This window comes from Galeopterus variegatus, unplaced genomic scaffold (assembly GCF_000696425.1).
Source record: "Galeopterus variegatus unplaced genomic scaffold, G_variegatus-3.0.2 Scaffold770, whole genome shotgun sequence".
NCBI classification, from domain to species: Eukaryota; Metazoa; Chordata; class Mammalia; order Dermoptera; family Cynocephalidae; genus Galeopterus; species Galeopterus variegatus.
The window spans coordinates 253765-274980 of NW_007726881.1; the positions used below are offsets into that span (position 1 = coordinate 253765).

The window sequence follows — 21216 nt, forward strand, 5'->3', positions numbered from 1 at the left end:
CAACGAAACCACTGGCCCTATTGTGAGGAAAGTTTAAAGTTTGCCAGAGTTAAGGGCATTAAGGACAGAAGATTAATCTTTTCATTGCCAAGTTTTATACTTTTGAATATCAATTTTCTCCAGCTGTGATAGCTTCTTTTGTAACATCTGCTAGAGAGCAGAAAGGGTGTATAGCAATTGTACCTAAGCATAGTGATGCTCTTGTGATGATTAAGGCCAACAGAGTTATGGGAAATTCGTGACTTGTAAATGATATAAATTATTTAAAGATTAAAAATGCTCATAACTTATTTTTAATTAATGTGCATTTCAAATGACAGGCTAATTCACACAAAGAGGATCATATACTGAGTTCAAGATATTCATATTTCACTTTTACATTACAAAGCTGTTTCTGTTCAGTTTCTCTCTCTCAGATTTTTGCTATCCCTATTTAGTATTAAGGAGCTAACTTGACTATTGTTTTCCCCCAGAATTGTTCACTATTTTAATCAATTATATTTCTGGTTTGGTTTCTTAGACACATGTACCTTGATTCTAATGCCTACAATCCCAAGGAGGAGAAAACAGAATTCAGATAGGTCCAGGTAGGGAATTTATATTTGGGTCAACAAATGATCCATTTTCATTGATTCTTTTCCCCGTATTTTATTGAACTTATCATTTGTTTCAGTTTCATATATACATAGCCTCAGTCAACTATGTGAAAACCAACCTTTTTAAAAAAGTGGATAAATATACAGATTTAGCAATTAGGTGGTCAACAAAAAGCCCTAATTTCTTTTTTGTCAAAAAGAGAACGAACCACACCAATACATCAAAATGACTGAATCAAACTTTTCCCCTTCTAATCTATATTTCAGGCCTTGATTCAGCTTGTCTAGATTCTAGCTCTGACTGATATACAGAAAGCAGTAAACATACGGCTGAAAATGGAATCTGAACACAAAGTATCTAAATACGCATGCTAACTCTATTCTCCAATGACTCATAATTTACTCTGAGCAAAAATGTAATACTTTATGTTAAAAGTTCCATCCTCCCTGCTTCCCCCACAAAATCCAATAGCCTCTTAAACTTTTCTGTTTTCTTTTCTTTTTTTATTGTTAAGAGGGATATAGATTTTCACTAATATGGGTGTGAGTGCTCAGCCCTTGAGAGAATTATGATGGAATAGAAGACAAAACACCTGCCTCCTAGCAGTCTCAAGTTTAGAGGAAGAATCAAGACAGACAAATGCAAAATACAAGAACACTAGCAAATAACTAACATGGGCATGTACGTATTGAACCAAGTCCAAGTGTCTGATATCGCATTGCTTTGTGTTTTCTAGATTCCACCTTTACGTATTCTGAATGTATCAACCCCAGGGGCTTTTTGAGCTTTTTGAACTACATATCTAAATCTAAATATATGGATCTCCTTGAAGGAACAATTTTCACTGGGATCTTTTTTCCATAAATATGGGCTTTTATTTCACTTTCATGCAAAATAATATGTAGCTCTACTTATTTCTGCCATGTGCTATTGTTATGTGCTTTACTAAATGGTTTTGTAACTTTGAGTTGTCCATAGAAGGTTGACCTTGGGTTGAAACATTCTGGAGGAATCTAAAGGAAATATTAGACTTTGCTTCCTTCATTAGTATTGTTATGAGCCCTCACTAATAAAATATATGCATAATTTTAGTATGCCTTTAAATCATTGGTAAGTAACCCAAGAAAGGGTTGCATGACTACAGAAGGCAGGGAAAAAGGGAGAAACATGTAGTCTGTAAATGCATTGCTGGTCTGATTTGGGGTCTGCTTATTTATCATTTAAGTAAGGCACTGGATGGTCATTTACACCGAATAACTTACAATATGGAATGATGCCCCTGCCAAAAAAGGAGTGTCATGGAAGAGCCCTGGTCAAGGTGATTCATATCCTCGTGAGGAGAGTATTAGGTCATCTTTCCTAACAGAAAAGAGACCTTTCTGATATTTGATTAAAAGCATTACTTATTTTTTCCATTCATTATAAGGCTCAACATATTACTTAAAACTATTACAGTCTTATCAAATTAAGTGTCAAAAAGAGAGTAAAATTAAGAGTATATAGTGGACATTTTGGTTCATTCCTCCAGTGCATTCCACCCTAGGTGATTAGTCTGTGAAAGATGCTCCCCAGCTGATATTCATCAGCAGCTTTATCCTCATTTGGGAGCTTGTTAGATATGCAGTCTATCCCTTTCCACCAGATCTACTCAGTCAGAGTCTGTGTTTTAGCAAGATTCGTCATGTGATTCATTTGAGAAGCACTGCCTTACCATGATTGTGTGTCACACACGCACTTCAGGTGTGAGGGAGAAATTGCTGCCACCACCCTCAGACCATTTACTGGTGCCATGAGCCATTGTGAACATGTTTCCCAGTTTCTGGGACAAATCAAGATGCTCCTTCACTTATAGTGAGATTACTTCCTGATGAACCCATTGTAAATTGAAAATATCTTAAGTGGAAACTGAATTTAACACACCTAACCTACAAAACATCATAGCTTAGCCTAGCCTACCTTAAGCATGCTCAAAACACTTTCATTAGTCTACAGGTGGGCAAAATCATCTAACACAGAGTCTATTTTATAATAAAGTGCTGAAAATCTCGTGATTGTTTACCCTCACGATCACACGGCTGACTGGAAGTGACAGCTCGCTGCCACTGTCCAGCATCTTGCGAGAGGATCACACCACACATCACTAGCCCAGGAAAAGATCAGAATTCAAAGTTGGAAGTACGGTTTCTGCTGAATGTGTATCATTTTCTCACCATGGTAAAGTAAAAAAATCATTAAGTCACACCATTGTATGTCAGGGTCTGTCTGTATTACAGATTCCCCACGTGCCATGAACTTTAAAAAATAAAAGGTTGGAAAGCACGTGTATGAGCTTATCAAGTTCTTCCCATTCTTCCTTCCAGCGATTAGTTCAGGAATGGACACAAAATCCAATTTGAGCATGAGGTGTGAAGGAAAGTCTTCTGGGGGAGCTAGGGAAGCTCTGGGAAAATTTCATTGTTCCTAAAAAGAGAGCCACTCTTATTCTTCTGGTCATTGCTGCTTCAAGGAGGCTGTGCTGGAAACTGCTGAGTCATCTTGCTAACAACCTGAGGATGAAGCCAGCTCTGAAGATGAAAAAGCAGAGGGAGACTGAGGCAGCTGTCCTCGATGGCACTGCCGAGCCACAGAACCAACACACCCTGGAGCCCACATTGCACTGGATTTCTTGTAATATGAGGTAATGCATTTCCTGTTGTTTAAGTCAATTAGGTTGAGGTTCTATTAGGTGCAAATCATCCTAATATAGGGGAGAAAGGAAAATTGTACTGACTGAGTCCAAACTGGTTTTATGTATTTTTGAAAAATGTAAAGCAGTTCTGATGCCATGAGCATCCAGAGCATTATCATCTATACTTTCAACCTATCCAAACTCCCACTCAAGTTTCCAGGAATTCAATCTCCCAGCAGAAACTCCTTGAGCAGTGGAGTTGAAATGAGCCTTGTTAATATCTCCTATTGGCACAATAAGTGCCCATAAGTGTGTAATGAATGAATGAGGGAATGCATGAATAACGGCATAAGTTCACTAAATTAAAGTTGCTTACCCCAATGTTTATAATTAGTTTAAATTCCATTTTATTGTTACCCCTTCTCTTTCTGAAAGCTCCAGGGCTCATTCCTAAAGTACCGTTGCTAAGAACTCCCTGACCACATCATACACTTACATTATTTTACCTGCCTGCATAACACTTCTATATGTCTCCTTCCAGTGTCCCTAGCATGAGGATACACATAAAATATTTGTTGAATAATACAGAGAAGGCACACTTACCACGATATCATGCCACCCCAAACAGTGGGGACATGGGATACCTTATATTTTATTTTACCACATATACAAGGGTGTATGTATAGGTAAGCTCTTTCCCTGCCTGAGGAGTAGAGTTGTTAGAAGCCACAGGTTCAGTCAAACCATCTCCCAAAAAAGAGTACTTGCCTATGATGAAGGACACTTAACATAGTGGTTCAGAGAGAGACAGTCAGAAGGGAATGAAGGATGAAGTCAGAGTGCCCGTCACTCATTCTCCTACAAGCACAATGGACCTGTGGTGCACGCTCGTGTTCATGATGTTTCATGTCGCACTTGCGTTCACTGGGACAGAGGTGGTGCTCAAAGAGGGAAGGAACAGCAATGGACTGAGAGTCACACCTGTTGTCATTGGTAATTAGGTGTCAAGTCACCTCTCTGGGCACCAGTTACCTCATTTACAAGATAATAGGGTTGTATTACACAGAAATTCTCAGTCCTGGCTGCACATTAGAATCACTAGGGGATTTTAAAAATATATAGACAGTTGGATCCCTTCACTAGAAATTCTGATTTAATTGGTCTGAGGGGAAGGGCGGGGATGTAAATCTTCTCATGTAAATCTAATGTACAGTCATGATTGATAACTAGCAGATCAGATATTGTTTGGTTTCTTTCCAACTTGAATTGCCTGTTATTCTAGTATCCAATTGTCCTGGAACTGCTTAGTTATATTTAGTCAGATACTCTTTATTCATGCACAGGGAATGCTATCTAAAGTGGTCCACACCAGTGCCACCCTACTCCACCTCCTGTTTACACCCAGTTCCAGACAAACAAAATTATAGTTGGTGTCAGTGATAGAGAAAAGGGTTCAATATATAGCACAGAAGTCAGAGTGCCCCTCACTTGTGGTCCTACGAGAACAAGGGACATGTAGTGCACATGCAGTTCCTGAATTATACTTGGTACTTTAGGTACAGTACAGTACCTAAAGGAAAAAAAAGAAGATATATGTAGGGTTGCTCTGAAGCTCTTTGCGTATATTTCTAGTTCATGAATTGAAACATGGTTTGGCTTCTACACCCATATTTACTTTTTCCAATCGCATTGATTCAGTATCCACGAAGGACATGGAATCATTTTAGGAGATACCACATGAGACTACATAGCCAGATGATTAGAAACCTATTTTACTCTAGATACAAGTTACTTAAAATATATATCTAACTGACCACTGGGCTATAGTAAGGCATGTTTTCATTGGAAAAGAAATGGACTTCTAGTTTTGACATGGATAGCACAAATAGCACACTACCCCCCAGTAAAAAAAACTTTATGGCTTCTTGGCACTTTTAATCACACAGGAATAATTCCAGTAGCAACTTTTCACTGTGCTCTGGCCAAATTCCTATTGCAAGCATCTGTATTTCTGTGTGAAGGGCTTCTTCCAGAACAGAAGAAGACTTCTATGCTTAGCACAAAGTGCAAAGACTTAACATCTCTTCAACCAGGGATGCTTAGAAATCCCTCATGATATTCCAGCTTCCTTGCCTTTCAGGCGGGATAAACCTGAGGCACGAGCTTTTCACCGTCTCCCAAGGTTATCCACAGGCTCAAGCTTTGGAGCCACTATGGTGCAATGGCTTCTTCCTTTCTCTCAAACCCCTTATTCACTTACCTACTGGTGTTCCCTGCACCTGAGAAATAAAGTTCTTATTCTCGTATCCTGTCTCTGGCTCTGATTCTGGGAGAATCCAACCTAAGACAACACTGTTATCCACCTACGAAGATGCTCATAGGAACTGGGCAGTATGCCTGTTTTGGGGATGTGGTGGAGAGACAGCCAAAAATTAAAACTAACCAACTAACGAAAGGAAGGAAGGAAGGAAGGAAGGAAGGAAGGAAGGAAGGAAGGAAGGAAGGAAGGCATATAGTCAGAAAAAAAGAGCCAAAGAAAGGTAAATGGGAGGAATGGTGGGGGTGGGAGACACAGGACATATATAATAAATAGGTGGTCAGGTGGGACACATTAAAAAGTTTGAGCAAAGATTTAAAAATATGAAAATACACCAATGAAATATCAAATGTCCCTTTAAATAAACAAAATGTAAAATTTTGGACCAACTATAACTTCAATATATTTGCATCCCCTTGCTCCAAAAACAGAAAAGCAACAGCAATTTCACCGTGGGTGATAGTTGCCACTCTGGTTTATGCCACATGGTCCCTGCCAGCCCCATTTGACATACAGAGCACTGGAGTGTCAGCTCATTCTAACTCCTTCCCTAATGTTGTTACCCAAATTAATTTACTTTCAGTTCTCAGGGTGACAGAATTGTTGTCTACTAGGGTGGGGTGGCTGAGGACAACCCTTCTGCTGTTTGGGAAGATTCTTCAGAGGCAGACTTTGCAAGTGGTTCCATACTTGCTTTCAGCATTGGTGATAAGCACAGTCTCCCTTACTTTGTCATCTAAGAGAAAGAGATTTCTCTTCAGGGAAGAAAGCAACAATTACACTCTGCCTTGAGCAGTCTAAATTTAAATGACAGTGGAGCATGTCTATTTTGGACATGATTTCAGTCCAAAATAGAAGGACTTTGATGAGTAGTTCCCAGAGAAAGGGTAATAGAGTAAATCCAAATATCTAATTTCATTAGAGAGTGCCTGGTGACTTGTAGATTGAAAAACAATTTCTGTTATAAGACACCGTCTTTGACATTAATTAATTGATTTGTATGATCAGTCTGAGAATATGAAACTCTCAGTCTTTATGAGGAAGCCTGGATGAGGGCTGAAGAAGAGACAGAAAGACAGAGGTGGCCCCTTCTCTGACTCTTCAGCAGCTTCCCTGGCTTGAGAGCCTTGCTGTTTGAGCACGCCTCTGAGCACAGACAAATGTAGCTGGGTCAGATCATAAAATGCCTTACAAACAATACTTTGTAGTCTGCATTTTGTCCTGAAGGTAACAAGAAACCTTGAAAAACTTAAAGCATAGTCAGATTCATGACGTAGAAAGTTCTTTCAACCTGCTGTATCAAGAATAGATTGAAGGAAAGGGAAGGAGATTAGAGACAGAAGAATCACGTTGGTTGTAATGGTTGTTTGGGGGAGACATGAGCAGAGTCCAGCAAGAAGGTAGGGCTCATGCACTTTTTCCGATGAGGAAAAGAAGTATGACTTAGGAGTAGGCAGCAGTAACCGATGTGCTGTTACATGAGATGTGCTGAGATAACACTTAATGCACCCACATGGTTTTACATCTCTTTTCATGGTGTCAGACAGGTCATATTTCAAGTCATTCCATACAATTACATAACATCTCCATTTAGGAAGACCTATGATAGTTTACAAGTTAAAATGAAATGCTGATTATCTACTGAAGTTGAATATTTGCATACCCTATGACCTAGGAATTCTAATCTTAGGTATATATCCAACAGAAATGCGTATATATGTGCACCAAAAGACATGTACAAGAATGGTCATAGCAGTGTCATTTGTAGTAGCCCCACAGCAGAAAAAACTGAAATGTCCACCAATAATAAAATGGATAAAATGTGGTAAATACAATAAAATAATGGGGTATATTCAGTGCAATAAGATACAGCAATGAAAATGAACAAAATATTGTTACACATCACAACATGGTTAAATATCACAAACACAACATTAAGTAGAAAAAGAGAGACACAAAAGAGTACCTAAAGTGGAATTCCATTTACATTGTTTATTTTTACAATGATAAAATTAATCTATAGTGTTACAAATCTGAATAGTGGTTATATTTGGTGAGAAAAAGGGAGCAGTGCACAAAGGGGTTAGGGCACAAAGGGACATCTGAACGTTTCTCAACCTGGGTGGTGACTGAGTGGGAGAGTTTACTTTGTGAAAATGTATAAAGTTGTGTTCTTAATGATTCATGTACCTTTCTGTTTGCACTCCTTAACAACAAAATTTATATCAGAAGGACCGAAGAATCTCAAAGTCATGGAAAGGTAATTACAATTATGTAAAGTTATACTCTTTTTTGCCATTGGAAAAAAAAATGCAATCACAAATAAGATGTTTAGAAAGAAAATAAAATAGACTTCCCATACAGGAAGTAGTGACAGCAGCTTTTACTCTACATCTAAGCTGAGTCATTACAACTAAAATGTTTGACTTCAGATGTTTCAGTAGCTAAATGTAAAAAAAGGAGCAATCTGAATAACTTAGTTCTAAAAGGCAACATGATATAGGTGAAGGTAAACTGAATTGGAAACAGAAATTACATGTTAGAGACCAAGGAAAAATTATCATACCTAACATTTATCAAACACTTACTACGTGCCAAGGATTAAGTTTATATTTATAGTCATTTCATCTTATTGAATCCTCATAATAAGCTTATGAGGTAGTTGTTATGTGGTTACACCCATTTGACAGATTATGAAATTGAGACTCAGTAATGTTCAATTTGACCCCAGACCTAATTAAGTCTCATCCTCTTAGTTACACTAGTGGGTGACACTGGGCAAGTTATTACACCCCTCCAAACCTTAGTGATAGAGTTTGAATGTGTTGTCCCTAAAAACTCACGTGGAAATCTGATCCCCAATGTGGCAGTGTTGGGAGTTGTTTGAGTCATGGGGGCAGATCCCTCATGTATGGATTAATGCTCTCCATGGGAGGTGGGGGTAGTGACTGAGTTCTCTGTCTATTAGTTTCCATGAGAGCTGGTTGTTTAAAAGACCCTGGCACCTCCAATCTCTCTCTCTCTCTCTCTCTCTCTCTCTCTCTCTCACTCTCTTGCTGTCTCTCACCATGTGATCTGCTTGTACCCACCAGCTGCCTGCCGCTTTCCACCATGAGTAGAAGCAGCCTGAGGCCCCCACTAGAGGCAGCTGTCCCAGAATCATAGGCCAAATAAACCTCTTTTCTTTATAAATTACCCAGTTTCAGATATTCTGTTATAGCAACACAAAACAGATGAATACACTTAGTCTCCTCTTCTGCAAAATGGATGAGTCCTTATAGATTTGCTTTGAGTATAATACTATGCAAATAAGTAGTGGTTACCTTCATTGTTTGAATTAGAAAGGGCAGGCTATGTCAACTGCAGAGAAAAACTTTTTCCCATGGGTGAATTCAGCAGAAATGAGTGTGCAAGAATGTCATCTCTGACAGTATTCATAATCCACCCTGATCAGAAGAACCAGCAAAAATAAACGTTTTTTTTTTTTTTTTTTTTTTTTTTTAAAAAAAGGGCAGGCTATGTCAACTGCAGAGAAAAACTTTTTCCCATGGGTGAATTCAGCAGAAATGAGTGTGCAAGAATGTCATCTCTGACAGTATTCATAATCCACCCTGATCAGAAGAACCAGCAAAAATAAACGTTTTTTTTTTTTTTTTTTTTTTTTTTAAAAAAATACACATTCCTGTATCCATTCTAACTGTACTGAACCACAGGGGCCTGGGGAAACTGTTTTTATAACAACACCCTCCCATCCCCAGTGATTGTTCTATTCTTATGATCAATAATGGTTATGAAATAATAAACTTGGATGTCAAAAGATTTAGATTGGCTTCTCAGAGAGACCATTTTTTATATTGAATCTTAAGTCATGTAAAAAAAACCTAAGCCCTGATTGAACAAATGCTTTTCTGCAGGAACCTGTGACAGGATCTAGGTCACTTGCTTTCTGGTACTTTAGATTAATATTGGAATAAAGCTTAAAAAGCAATCTAAAGAACTGGAAAATTAGCATGCCACTTAGAAACTTACTTTTAAATAGATCCTAAGCAAGTTGTTTTTCCTTCTTTCTTTTTTTTTTTTTTTAAAGAAGGTGTTGGCACTCCCATTAGTTTGGGTTTAATTTTCTTTTTCTTTTTAATTGAAACATAATTGATTGTACATATCTGTGGGGTACCGTGTTGAATAGCAATACCTACGTGCAGTATGTAATGCTCAAATCAGGATAATTAGTATATTCAACATTATACAATGTAATCAGTTTTGGTGGCTCTTTACCAATTTCTCACTACCCTCCCTCCTTTCCCACCTCTGGTTTTAATTTTCTAACAAGTATGTTTAGTATAACAAATGCATGCTCACAGTTAATGTCAGATACATATTCTTTCAACACCTGAAAACAGGAGAGAGCTTTCAATTCTATACTTAAAGCCTAAATGACAGACTGATTCAGGAAAGATAAGAAAAGCAGGTTGTGCCAATATTTTTCTAGCAAAGTACTTAGGAACTTCTACATATGATGTAGTTTTCCTGTTGAAGCTGATATTATCTAATATCCCAAAGCTTAGGAGTTAAACAACTACAGATAAAATGAGGTGTGGGAGGACAGTGAAAGAGTTTCAAAGAAAAAATTTGACAAAATGTGCCGGCTTCAAAATTTTACAGCTGTCTCCAACCAATCTTGAAAACCCTGCCTAGGGGCAGCATTTGGGATATTTGCCAAACCAGCCAAATGGAGACCATCCTACAGGTACATACCAAACGTCCTGAAGACAACTAAAAGTGAGTTTGCATACATGCAGAGTAGCAATACCCCGTATTAACAAACATAGAAAAATGCAAGACTGAATGGAAAACAGGTATAGGAAAATTGCTTCTCACTAGTGATTCTGGCAGCTCTCAAGAATAATGATCAAAGTTTCAAAGGATTTTAACACGTCTGAGAGGTAGTACTTTGGAGTGATCGTGAATAGGGTATGTGTGGATGCAAATGTTGGGGGAGAGGAATCTCTTGAGAAGAAAAATCAATTTTTCTTGGAGATGGCCACAGGGCAAGAGTGAAAAAGAAAAATTGCCTCTCCTCTGAGCTGCACTCAGCTCAGTTAGTGCAATGCCACAATGAGAGCGCAGAGTTGGGGCTGGCAGACAAGGATAAAGGATACAAATGGAAGACCACCAGCTCGCACAAGCCATTTCATGCCACCTATGAACTGGGGTGCCATGTATCTGGGCTTTGGCATAACTGCTATGTCAGGAAGAGGTGTTTTAGGATTATCTGCCTCTATTAAATCCTTCCAAATAACCCCGAGGAATAAATCTATCTGCAGCCCTTCATTCTATTCATACTTAAAGCAAATTCTTGTCAAAGGTACAACCACCAATCTCTCCTCCTCACACAACTAGAAAGCTACTTTGCTTTCACTATTGCTGTCACTTAGGCACTTCTAGAGAAAGAGCTATAATGCTGATAGGTTTTGGTTTAAAAAAGAAAATTTTTATGATAGACTATAAATATTGACTTCACTAACAGATTCAGAACAGTTTACGAGCTTGTGTACATAATACCAACCTTTCTATTTATATCCCTGTGTTAGATTTCAATGGAGATCTAAACACCCAAGATATTTCAAGCAAACCTTGAAAAACTCTCTGGGTAATAATAACTTAGAGGCTCTTATTTCTTCTTTCTAGAAAAGCTCATGTTTTTAAGAATTTGAATGACAAATCACAGCATAAGAGACCAGAGTTTTAATACATTTGTTTACTTTTATAAAACTAGGCACCCACTCATCCAGAGGGAAGGCTCCTTTTCAAATAAGACATCCAATGAGTATTATTTGACAACTCACTAGATAGTATAGTGGTTGAATGAGTTGCAAAAGTAGAAAGACAGCTCTTGCCCTCAAAAAGACATCATGTTATCCAGAAAATCAAAGGAAGAGAATGAAAAAGTACAAGCAGATATACTGACATTTACATAGTCACACTACGCACACACATATACAATAAAAAGTTCAATTTTTAAAATAAATAATATGTTAGGTTCAATTTGACACACCATACATTTTCTTCATATCCAGGTACTAAAGATATGTGTCTCACTTTCTGCTATAACCTGGTTACCTTATTTAAACTCTTGCTCCTAGGTGAATGAGTGATAGGGTGTAAATCTGGTCCCCCAAATAGGAAAGTAAACCAAAACCTAAAATCCAATTGGAAAAGAGACAAATAACCTAACACCTGTACTAAAATTAAACTTCACAAAAGAGCCTCAGTGGGTAAACCTCTATCTATAGTATATTTCTAGTTTAGAGAAACAAGTAGCAGTCTCTTCTAAAGAATAGCTATAAATAAGATAAGGGTAGTATTTTCTAAAGAATGGAAATTTCTGACAACTCACTTCATTTTCAGATGAATTAAGAAAATGTGAGAAACTTCAAAGAGAGCTCTATATACAGTACTACACACACACACATACATTCATGAAAGAGATTTTACTATTCATAAGAACAAATACATAATGAAACCACCACAGATATCTTTCCACAAATAAATTTATAGCTGTAAGTGTGCTTGCTATAGAAAAAGAATTGGTCTGAGGAGAATTTCTTTTCAATCCAGAGTTTTTCACAATAGAATTTTCCCTTGTTATTCAGACTTACGAACGAGAAGGAGGCTCATTACTTATTACCCTGATAAATTAACTTATGTTAAGATACATAGTATGTGTGGAGAAAAGGGAGCTCTTGTACACTATTGGTGGGAATGCAAACTAGTATAGCCATTATAGAAAACCATATGAAGGTTTCTCAAAAACCTAAAAATAAAATTATTACATGATCCAGCAATCCCACTTCTGGGTATTCACCCCAAATATTTGAAATCACTATGTTGAAGAGATATCTTCGCTCCCATGTTCATTGCAGCACTATTCACAATTGCCAAGTTATGAAATCAATTTAAGTGTCCATGAGCAGACAAATGGATCAAGAAAATGTGGTATATGTACACAATGTAATACTATTCAGACATAAAAAAGAACAACATCCTGTCATTTGGGGCAACATAAATGGAAGTTGAGAACATTATGCTATGTGAAATAAGCCAGGCAGAAAAAAACAAACACTGCATGTTCCCACGTATATGTGGAATCTAAAACAATCAAATTCACAGAAGCAGAAAGTAAAAGTGTGGTTACCAGAGGCTTGGAGGTGGGGGGAATGGGGAGATGATGGTCAAAGGGTACAAAGCCTCAGTTAACAATAGTGTACTATACATTTCAAATTTGCTAAGAAAGTACATTTCAAATGTTCTCAGTGCAAAAAATAGTAGGTATTTGAGGTGATGGATATTTAATTTGCTTTGATTTAATTATTCCACATTGTGTTCATCAGGTAAAACATCATTTTGTACCCCATAAGTACACACAACTATAATTTGTCAATTTTCAATAAAAATAAATTTTTAAAAAGATATAAAGTATGGATTGGGGTGAAGTTTTTTTTTTTTTTATTTAAGTTTAATTTAGCCATCTACATGCTAGATATCTGAAACCTCTTTATGTAAGAATAAACACCATACTAAATTTTGTTTCTGATTATCAAAGTCCAGGATTCATTTCTAAGCATCACAAAAAACAAATGTCTTTGGAAGGCTACAATTCCTTTCTTCAACTCAGAAGTTAGAAACACCCCCTGCAGACAGGCCTACCTTCACTTAACTTTTGCTTATTGAATTTATCTAAATTATTCTTGAACTTGGACTTAATTTCTGGCTTGTACTACTTCTCAAGGTTTAACTGTTATATGTCAATGAAGTGTTTAGAACACATTTCCTTTAAGTCACAGCAGGTGTACAAGTACCATTATCCTATTCAGACTCTCAAATTTTATAGATATGTTCCTATTCATTTGCCTTCGAAAATTGAGAATATTGTCTAAAAGTCTGTGCTCAAATGAAGTTCTTTTATTCCTTTAATAATTTCCTAGTTCATAAAATTAGCATATTGAAATTAGCATTTAATACTAGTAGTATAAGGATTTAGCTTTCATCGACGGTATTTAGGAAGGTATAATAAGAATTATCATACATTATTCGTAACTATAAATCTTAGTAGTTCTTTTCCATTTTAAATGCCTGGAAAATCGCCTCTGTATGGTGAAATATACTTCATACAGAGTATTCACCTGAAAGTCTTCCTCCTGACGATGAACCTCCATTATTCCTTTCTTCATAAGGCTTCTCTCCCCAGACTATCTCTGCTCTGATTATTTCCCTCCTATTTTCATTAATCATATTTCACTCTTTTCTTCACAAACTCCTATACTTGGGAGGTTTTTTTGGCAATCTTGGTGTTGATTTTACACTTCTCTGCTTTGTCTTCCCCAAAAGGTTTACGTCTTCTTTGAGGGAAGAAATTATGGTCATTATTTTAACATATAACCTTAAAAAACAACACTAGTAAAATAACTACACTCACCTTAGAACTTACATATTTCTTGCTGGAATAATTTTTTCTTTTCTGTGAGTTATGTGTCTTTTATAAAAACTTAGGTAAATATAGCTAGAGATATTGGTCATAAATTGACACATGATACTTAAGTCCATGCAGTACTAGACATGCTATTTAAATTAATTAAGAGCAGATGCATAGGATTTACTTTCCATTAAACAATCTGAATAGAGTCTAATGAAAATGGGGTTAAGAGGACAGAAATTGATATAATCGAAATAGTAGTAGAAGCCTGTGTAGCTATTCTGTTAAGAGTTTCTTAATCACGAAGGATCTACATACCCATATAAGATAAACATCACCTCTCTGAGAATAAAGAACTTTTAACTATCACCATTTTGTGCACCATATATTCAACTGATAAAAAAAATCTTATCGAAAAATCAGTATGTAATCATGGGAGAAATTTGAGTTCTTATAATTTTTAACTAAATATTAGACTCTTGTTATATGGGTACAGCAAATTGAAATACTCTAGTCAACTTTGATTGCTTAGAATGGCAATTTTATTAGATATCTATATGAAAAGGTATCCATAAGGATTTCATTTATGAACATAGGCTATGCCTTTTGGGTAAAGAAATAGTCAAAAGAGACTTGAAGAGTTGTGGAAGAACTGGCAAGACTAAGAATGAAAAAAATTAGGATAAAGAATTAGGTGATGGAAAAATAGGGCACCATTTTTGGAGCTGGTGGATAAGACCACTAATTATATCACCGTAAAATAATTAACGTTCTCCCAACATTATTATTTATATTTAAATATATATACATAATATTTATAACATCAAATTATAGTTCAAGATCATTTAAAAATCCATTGGATTTAATTTTGTAAATATTATTATTGCTAAGGATACCAAGCTGATCTTGACATTATCCAGGAGCAGGCAAAGCTTCTATTACTAATTTTATTTACGTAACTTCTGCCCTTTTAACCCCTCTTCTGAGTTTGTGATAATTTTTCATGAGCTAATTGTAATAAGAGAATGACTTCAATTTCAACAGGAAATAATAATGGAGATAGTTTTTTTTAGCTTTTTATTTGTTGTTTCATGCACTTTACCTGATTCTTGAGATCCAGTTTGGGACATGGTCGACCTCCATTGTAAGGTTTTTCTTTTAGCCACTTGGATCGAATTCTCACTCCAATCCCACAAGATGAACTGCAAGACCCCCAACTAGACCAATCACTTAACTTGCAATCAAATGGGCAGGGGATAACACATTCTTCTTGAATATACCCTGAAAGAAAAAGATTTAAGAAAAGAAAGGAAAGTCTCGTCAAAACGTACTGAATCGAGTCACCTTCTGTTTCCATTGTGATAGCTCAGATTTCTCAACAATATCGCTGCAGCAACTTCAACAATTTTCTACTCAGATAAACAGACCAGAGTTTTAAGAGATAGGTAAATGATGACATCTGCATTCAAATTCATGCCATTCTGCTTACTTCATAGGCAATTCTGGGATGAAAGGAACAGGAAAAAGTACACAGTTAGTTCTGGTTTCTGATAAGAGGAAACGTGAAGCAGTTCAGAGCTAAAGAGAGTACTCAGTCTCCTCACGGAGCCTCATGTTCCCCATATTACAACTCCTACAATTCATTGTCTAGAACAGGGAGCATAATAGTCATTCTTTACTATTACCTCTACTGATCACTATCAAATATATATGTCCAGTGCTGATTTCTCTACTGAATTCTATGCCACCCACTGAAACAATCTAATTGATGCCCAATTACCCCAAGTTGAACGTGTCTAAAATGGAGACCATCAATTTTCTCCTAAAACTGGATTTCTCATCTCAATTAACTGCAATGTCATTGGATTTCTATATGCTGTTGTACATGCCTGTATAATCTCTTCCCCTTGAGTGTGGGCAGGAACTGTGAATGTGATAGCATGCCACTCCTATTATTAGGTTATGGGATGTGGCAAAGGTGAGGAAAACTAACAGACATAATTAATGTGCCAAATCCGTTGATAAGTTTAAGTAAATCAAAACTGAGATTAGCCTGGGTGGGCCTAACTAAATCAGATGAAAACTCTTAGAAGAGGGACTGGGCCTTTTTGTAAAGAGAGAGATTCTCCTGCTGGCTTTAAACAAGCAAACAGCCATGCTATGAAATGCTGATGGAGGGGTTCACATGGCAGGGAACTGTCATGGGACCTGAGGGCTGTCGCTGGCTGTCAGCTAGCAAAAAAACGGATACCTCAGTTCTATAGCTGCATGGAGATGAATTCTGCCAAAAACACGCAGGAGCTCAGATGAGGATCTCTCCCCATTCAAGCCTCTGATGAGATCTCAACATTGGCCCACACCTTAACCGTAGCCTGGTAAGACTCTTAAACAGTGAATCTACAGAAGTCATGCCTGGACTCGTGATCCATGGAAACTGTGAGATAATAAAGGTTGTGGAGATGTGAAGTCAGTGGTAATTTGTCATGCAGCAATCAAAAACTAAGAAATTATCCACAATAAGAATCTCGAGTTATCTTAGACTCTCCTCTGTCATTTTATGTATAGGTTACTATGTATGATAAATTCTTATATTGAAACACACAAATATGTCCCCTAATCTACAATTCCTTTTTTAGTCCTTCATTTAAGATCTCACTGTTCCTGGCCCCCTACAATTATGCAATATTCTCTCTTCTTGTCTCCCTTTTTTCTAATTGTTCTCTTTTGATATCTGTCAATCACTCTGGAAAAGAAAGATAATTTTATAAAATATATAACTTACATTAGTCCTCTTTTTAAAATCTTTGCTCATTCTCCATTGCCTTGAAAATAAAAATAATATTTTATTTTACTCTGCAAAAAAGTAATATCTTTTTATGAAAGCCTCTAAACAATAGTTTTCAACCTTGACTGTAAAATATAATTCCATTGCCCAGGACATACCACAGATCAATTCAACTATAATCTCAGGGGATGAGACCAGGCATTGCATCGGCAGTTTTCAAAGACCCCCAGGTGATTCCAATGTACAGTCAAGGCTGAGAACCTCCTCCCTTACTTGTTTTCCCTCCCACCCTTCCCTCTCCTGCATCTTCGATTCTGTCTACACAGACTACTCCATCTTCTCCAATAATAGTTATGCCTTTGCTAATGCAAAATAAGTCCCTGTCCTAACCAGTTTAGCCTCCCTTGTCCATCACTCCAACCACTGTCTTGCCAGTATAGTTGACCACTTCATTCCAGCGTTCTTCTGCTGTGCCAGCCTGACAAAACTTCAGACTCAGGTCAGTCCAACTGTTTTCCTTCTCTGTACTTAAAACAGGACTACCAAGCAAAGATGAAGAAAATACTAATACCACACTGGTGACACTTTAATGTGTAGTCTCTATCTTCAACCAAGTTCTCACACTGCCTGGTCATTCTTCGGCATTTTCTTCTCACTCTCATTCTGCATAAGAGCCTTTTCAAAATTTCTCCACCTGCCTTCAAACTTCTCTTCCCATCCCACCACCAGGAAAAAAAAAAAAATAGAAAGAAATGAATGACAACGCCTTCAATTTTCTGTAACTATCTCTGCATGAATTCTTACCTTTTCCCTTCTCTTTTTACATTAAAATGGAAAAGGCACACAGTGTCCTTTATAAACACATCTTTTAACTCCACCAGACATCTCTCCAGTCTCCAGGCTTTTCACAACATTGTTTCCTTGATTGCTGTCTCTCTCAATTTTGTATTTATATTTCTCTTAGATTAGTATTAGAATGAGTTTAAATTCCCCCAATAATACTTATTGACAAGAGAGAATATACCAAATCTAAGAGTTATCAGGAATGATCCTTCTGGAGTTTAAAATACTTGCTCCAATTGAGATTGTTAAACAATTAATTGTTTATTTTTTAACATAATTTTAATTCTACAATCATTTCTAAGGAGGTTTGATCACCAATTCAGTATTAAGAACACAGTAAAAAGTAAACAAAGGACTAAAGAGAGGCCACAAGTATTATTTAACTTTACAAAGAAACTTGAGTCACAAAATGATTTCATGTGCTTCCAAATGAAAAGAGAACAACTAGAAATAGGTAGGATTAACTCTCATGGCATGCATGCTTCAACTACCCAAATGTGAAATTCCAGGAGATTTCATATAAATAAATTTTAAATATTTGAGTGTCTACACAGATTCTATTTTAGGGTAGTTTTTGAAGTAGATTCCCTTTTAATTGAATGAGATTTTAAATCACTTTCATCTATACTTGCATATTGGAGGATTTTAATTAGCAAGCCTCTAGCAATACTTCTTTTTTCTTTCCCCATGATAAGAAGTAAACTCAGATGATCTCCATGAAAGTCAAGGTTATAAATTCAATGAATATAAAATGCTTTTGGAATTCAACAGGACTAAGCAACAGTGACTTTTTTTTTCCAAGAAAGTTATTTTCATGCTAGAGTGTAGCTCAAAGGAAAGCCCATAGTGAGAACTCTTAATAATTGCATATGCTTATACCTATCTCACAACTGAAAGGATTAGTTTTACCCACATACTTAATACTGATAGTTTTTGGCAACAGAATATGATCAAGTGTAACTGTCTACAAGGTTAAACTGCCATATGAGAATTCCAATTTCTAACTATAGAAACCTCACTGTTTTGAAAACTAATTTCCATAAAATATATGACAGAATAGCTGTTTCTATCTAGATAACGCCTCACTGGCAACATTCATAAATCTAAACCCAATTGCTATGAAAGAGGCAGTTTTTCTACCAAAAAGTATTTTATACTACAGCTTATGTCCAAGAATACATTGCTTGGGCCATCATATTACTTGGCCTAGGGATGCTTTAGTGCTCCATTTTAGTTTTTTGTATGCATATGAAATTAGGGATGAAGTAGTCATCACAGAATTATCAATACAGCAGATACCCAACATTGTAATTCGTATGCATTACACATAGTAGGTGCTCAAAAAGTGTCTTATGTATAAGGATGAAACGAATAGAATCCATTAATATTTTCTCTATCCACATTATTACCGGAGCTATTTATTTAATGACATACCAAATACAGTAGAAGCCCAGGGGCTTGGAATAGAATGACTTTTCAATCCAAGAGGGTACTTCAAAAAGCTCATGGAAGAACGGGATTAAAAGATATATAAACCTTTCCATGAATTTTTTGAAGTATTCTTTTATATTACTAATTCCTAAACACTGACCTCTTCAGGTTAGTGTAATGGACATAGGTGTAAACACAGTTCTCGGAATAAGGTAGTCTCAATAAAATTTCTTTCCAGAATATTACTTCCTGTCCATTTTTTCCCTCCATCATTCTAACACATTTTTATCTCCCAATAAGATCTTGTCATGAAAGATATGAAAAAATATAATATTGATACTAAGCCTGAGAAAATAACCTAAAATTAATTTATATTTTCCTATTATGTAAAGTAGCAGCAAACATCTTACTTCACAGTCCGTCTTCTATTTACTGACACTGCACTCAACAAAAACCCAGTGGGAGGGTTAATGAGAAATTGGTAAAGGGCCACAAAAAATGATAACATTGTGTAATATTGAATATACTGATTATCCTGATTTGAACGTGACATATTGCACACAGTCACTGACATTCAATGCTGTACCCCAAAGATATGTACAATCAGTTATGGTTCAATAAATTTAAAAAAGAAAGAAAAAAACCCCACAATATCAAAAATGAAACAGGGAAAACATTTTTAAAAATGCCAAAGAAGCTGAGAAATGGGAGAATCTTGTCTGTTAAAATGATAGTAAGACTTCATTTATCAATATTTGAAGATTTTCTGTTAATGTATACATTTTATTACTACTAAAATTTATTTGTTATTCTACTTAGTAAAAATGTACCATATTTAAAAAGTATCTAGTGACTTAACACAGATTGGTTCAAAGGGTATATTTGGGAGAGGTGGGGAAAAAATTGGAACACAAGTATTGACATTGGTCCAAGAAAGACAACTTGAGAAGTTAGAATACTTTACCATTGTTATTAGGGGAGAAACTGACAGGGTTAAATATTTATTTAAAATCTCAATTCATTAGTGTACGAAAATATAGATCAAATTCAAAAGGGTTACCAGCTTGCCTTGGTCAATTTATGTTTCGGCTTGGAAATACCACTCATGAACAGCAGTTGTGTGCTCTCAAAGATGGTTACAAACCTAGTTAGGTCTCTGTGGGGCCTGAGAGGAGAGAGCTGAAAAGTGTCTAAAGTATTATCTTTTCTTTTAAATTTTTGAATTATTAAAAGAAGGGTTTTGAAACTATTCTCTACCCATAGAAAAATATTTTAGTGCACCGATTTATTTTACACACCGATTTTTGACTAATTTCTTGACCTGGTTCACTTGCTATAACTAAATGTATCAGTTTATATAAAAACCCACCAGCATAGATAATATATTAAACATTATAAAATAATGGTAATATATTGCAAATGATAAAGTATCTCATTTGGACCCACAACCTAATAGCTAAAATATAGCTAATTTAGAAGTTTCATAAACTTAAAACAATTTATTAATAAATGAAAAGTTTTACTGGATTCCTTAAAACTCAAATATTTTGTAGAATAATTACTTATTAAATTTTATTACATCTACCAGAAAAGATTTATTTAAGTATTAACCAGTTTTCTTAATTAAAAATATAGTTCACTGGTGCACTTTATTTTAGATGTAGGTGAGTTGTTCAAGGTCATCTAGGTCAAAAGCTGCATTTTATAGACTTGTCAAGGGTAGAAAGGGAACTCAAACCCAGACTCGACTGAGATATCCAGTTTCCTTTCAAGTAGGGAAAAAAAATAATAATAATTTTTATTACCCAGAATGTTCTCTTTGGTGCTAGAGTGACAAGGCAGAAAATCTACCCTGCCTTTGAATTAACTTACATTTTGGAAGATACCAGTCTTATAAATGACAAAAAATCTGGTATATAATCAAGTATTTAAGTTATGTGATAAATAATAATATATACAAATTCTATGACCATTTGAGGTAACATGAATGGATTCTGGCTTCAATTTACTAATAAATTCTTGTGAAAAATTTTTATTGTGGTACACACCGATTTTTGACTAATTTCTTGACCTGGTTCACTTGCTATAACTAAATGTATCAG

General features: G+C 36.0%; 1 protein-coding gene across 1 annotated transcript in view; it reads right to left on the bottom strand.

Annotated features, from left to right (window-relative positions):
* The window catches only part of LOC103590118 (thrombospondin type-1 domain-containing protein 7B-like), a 419640-nt gene that overhangs the window by 174306 nt on the left and 224118 nt on the right, over nt 1-21216 (bottom strand). The window contains exon 10 of the mRNA XM_008572266.1: nt 15158-15336. Within this exon, the coding sequence (XP_008570488.1) occupies nt 15158-15336 (179 nt within the window). The remainder of the gene's footprint in view (nt 1-15157; nt 15337-21216) is intronic.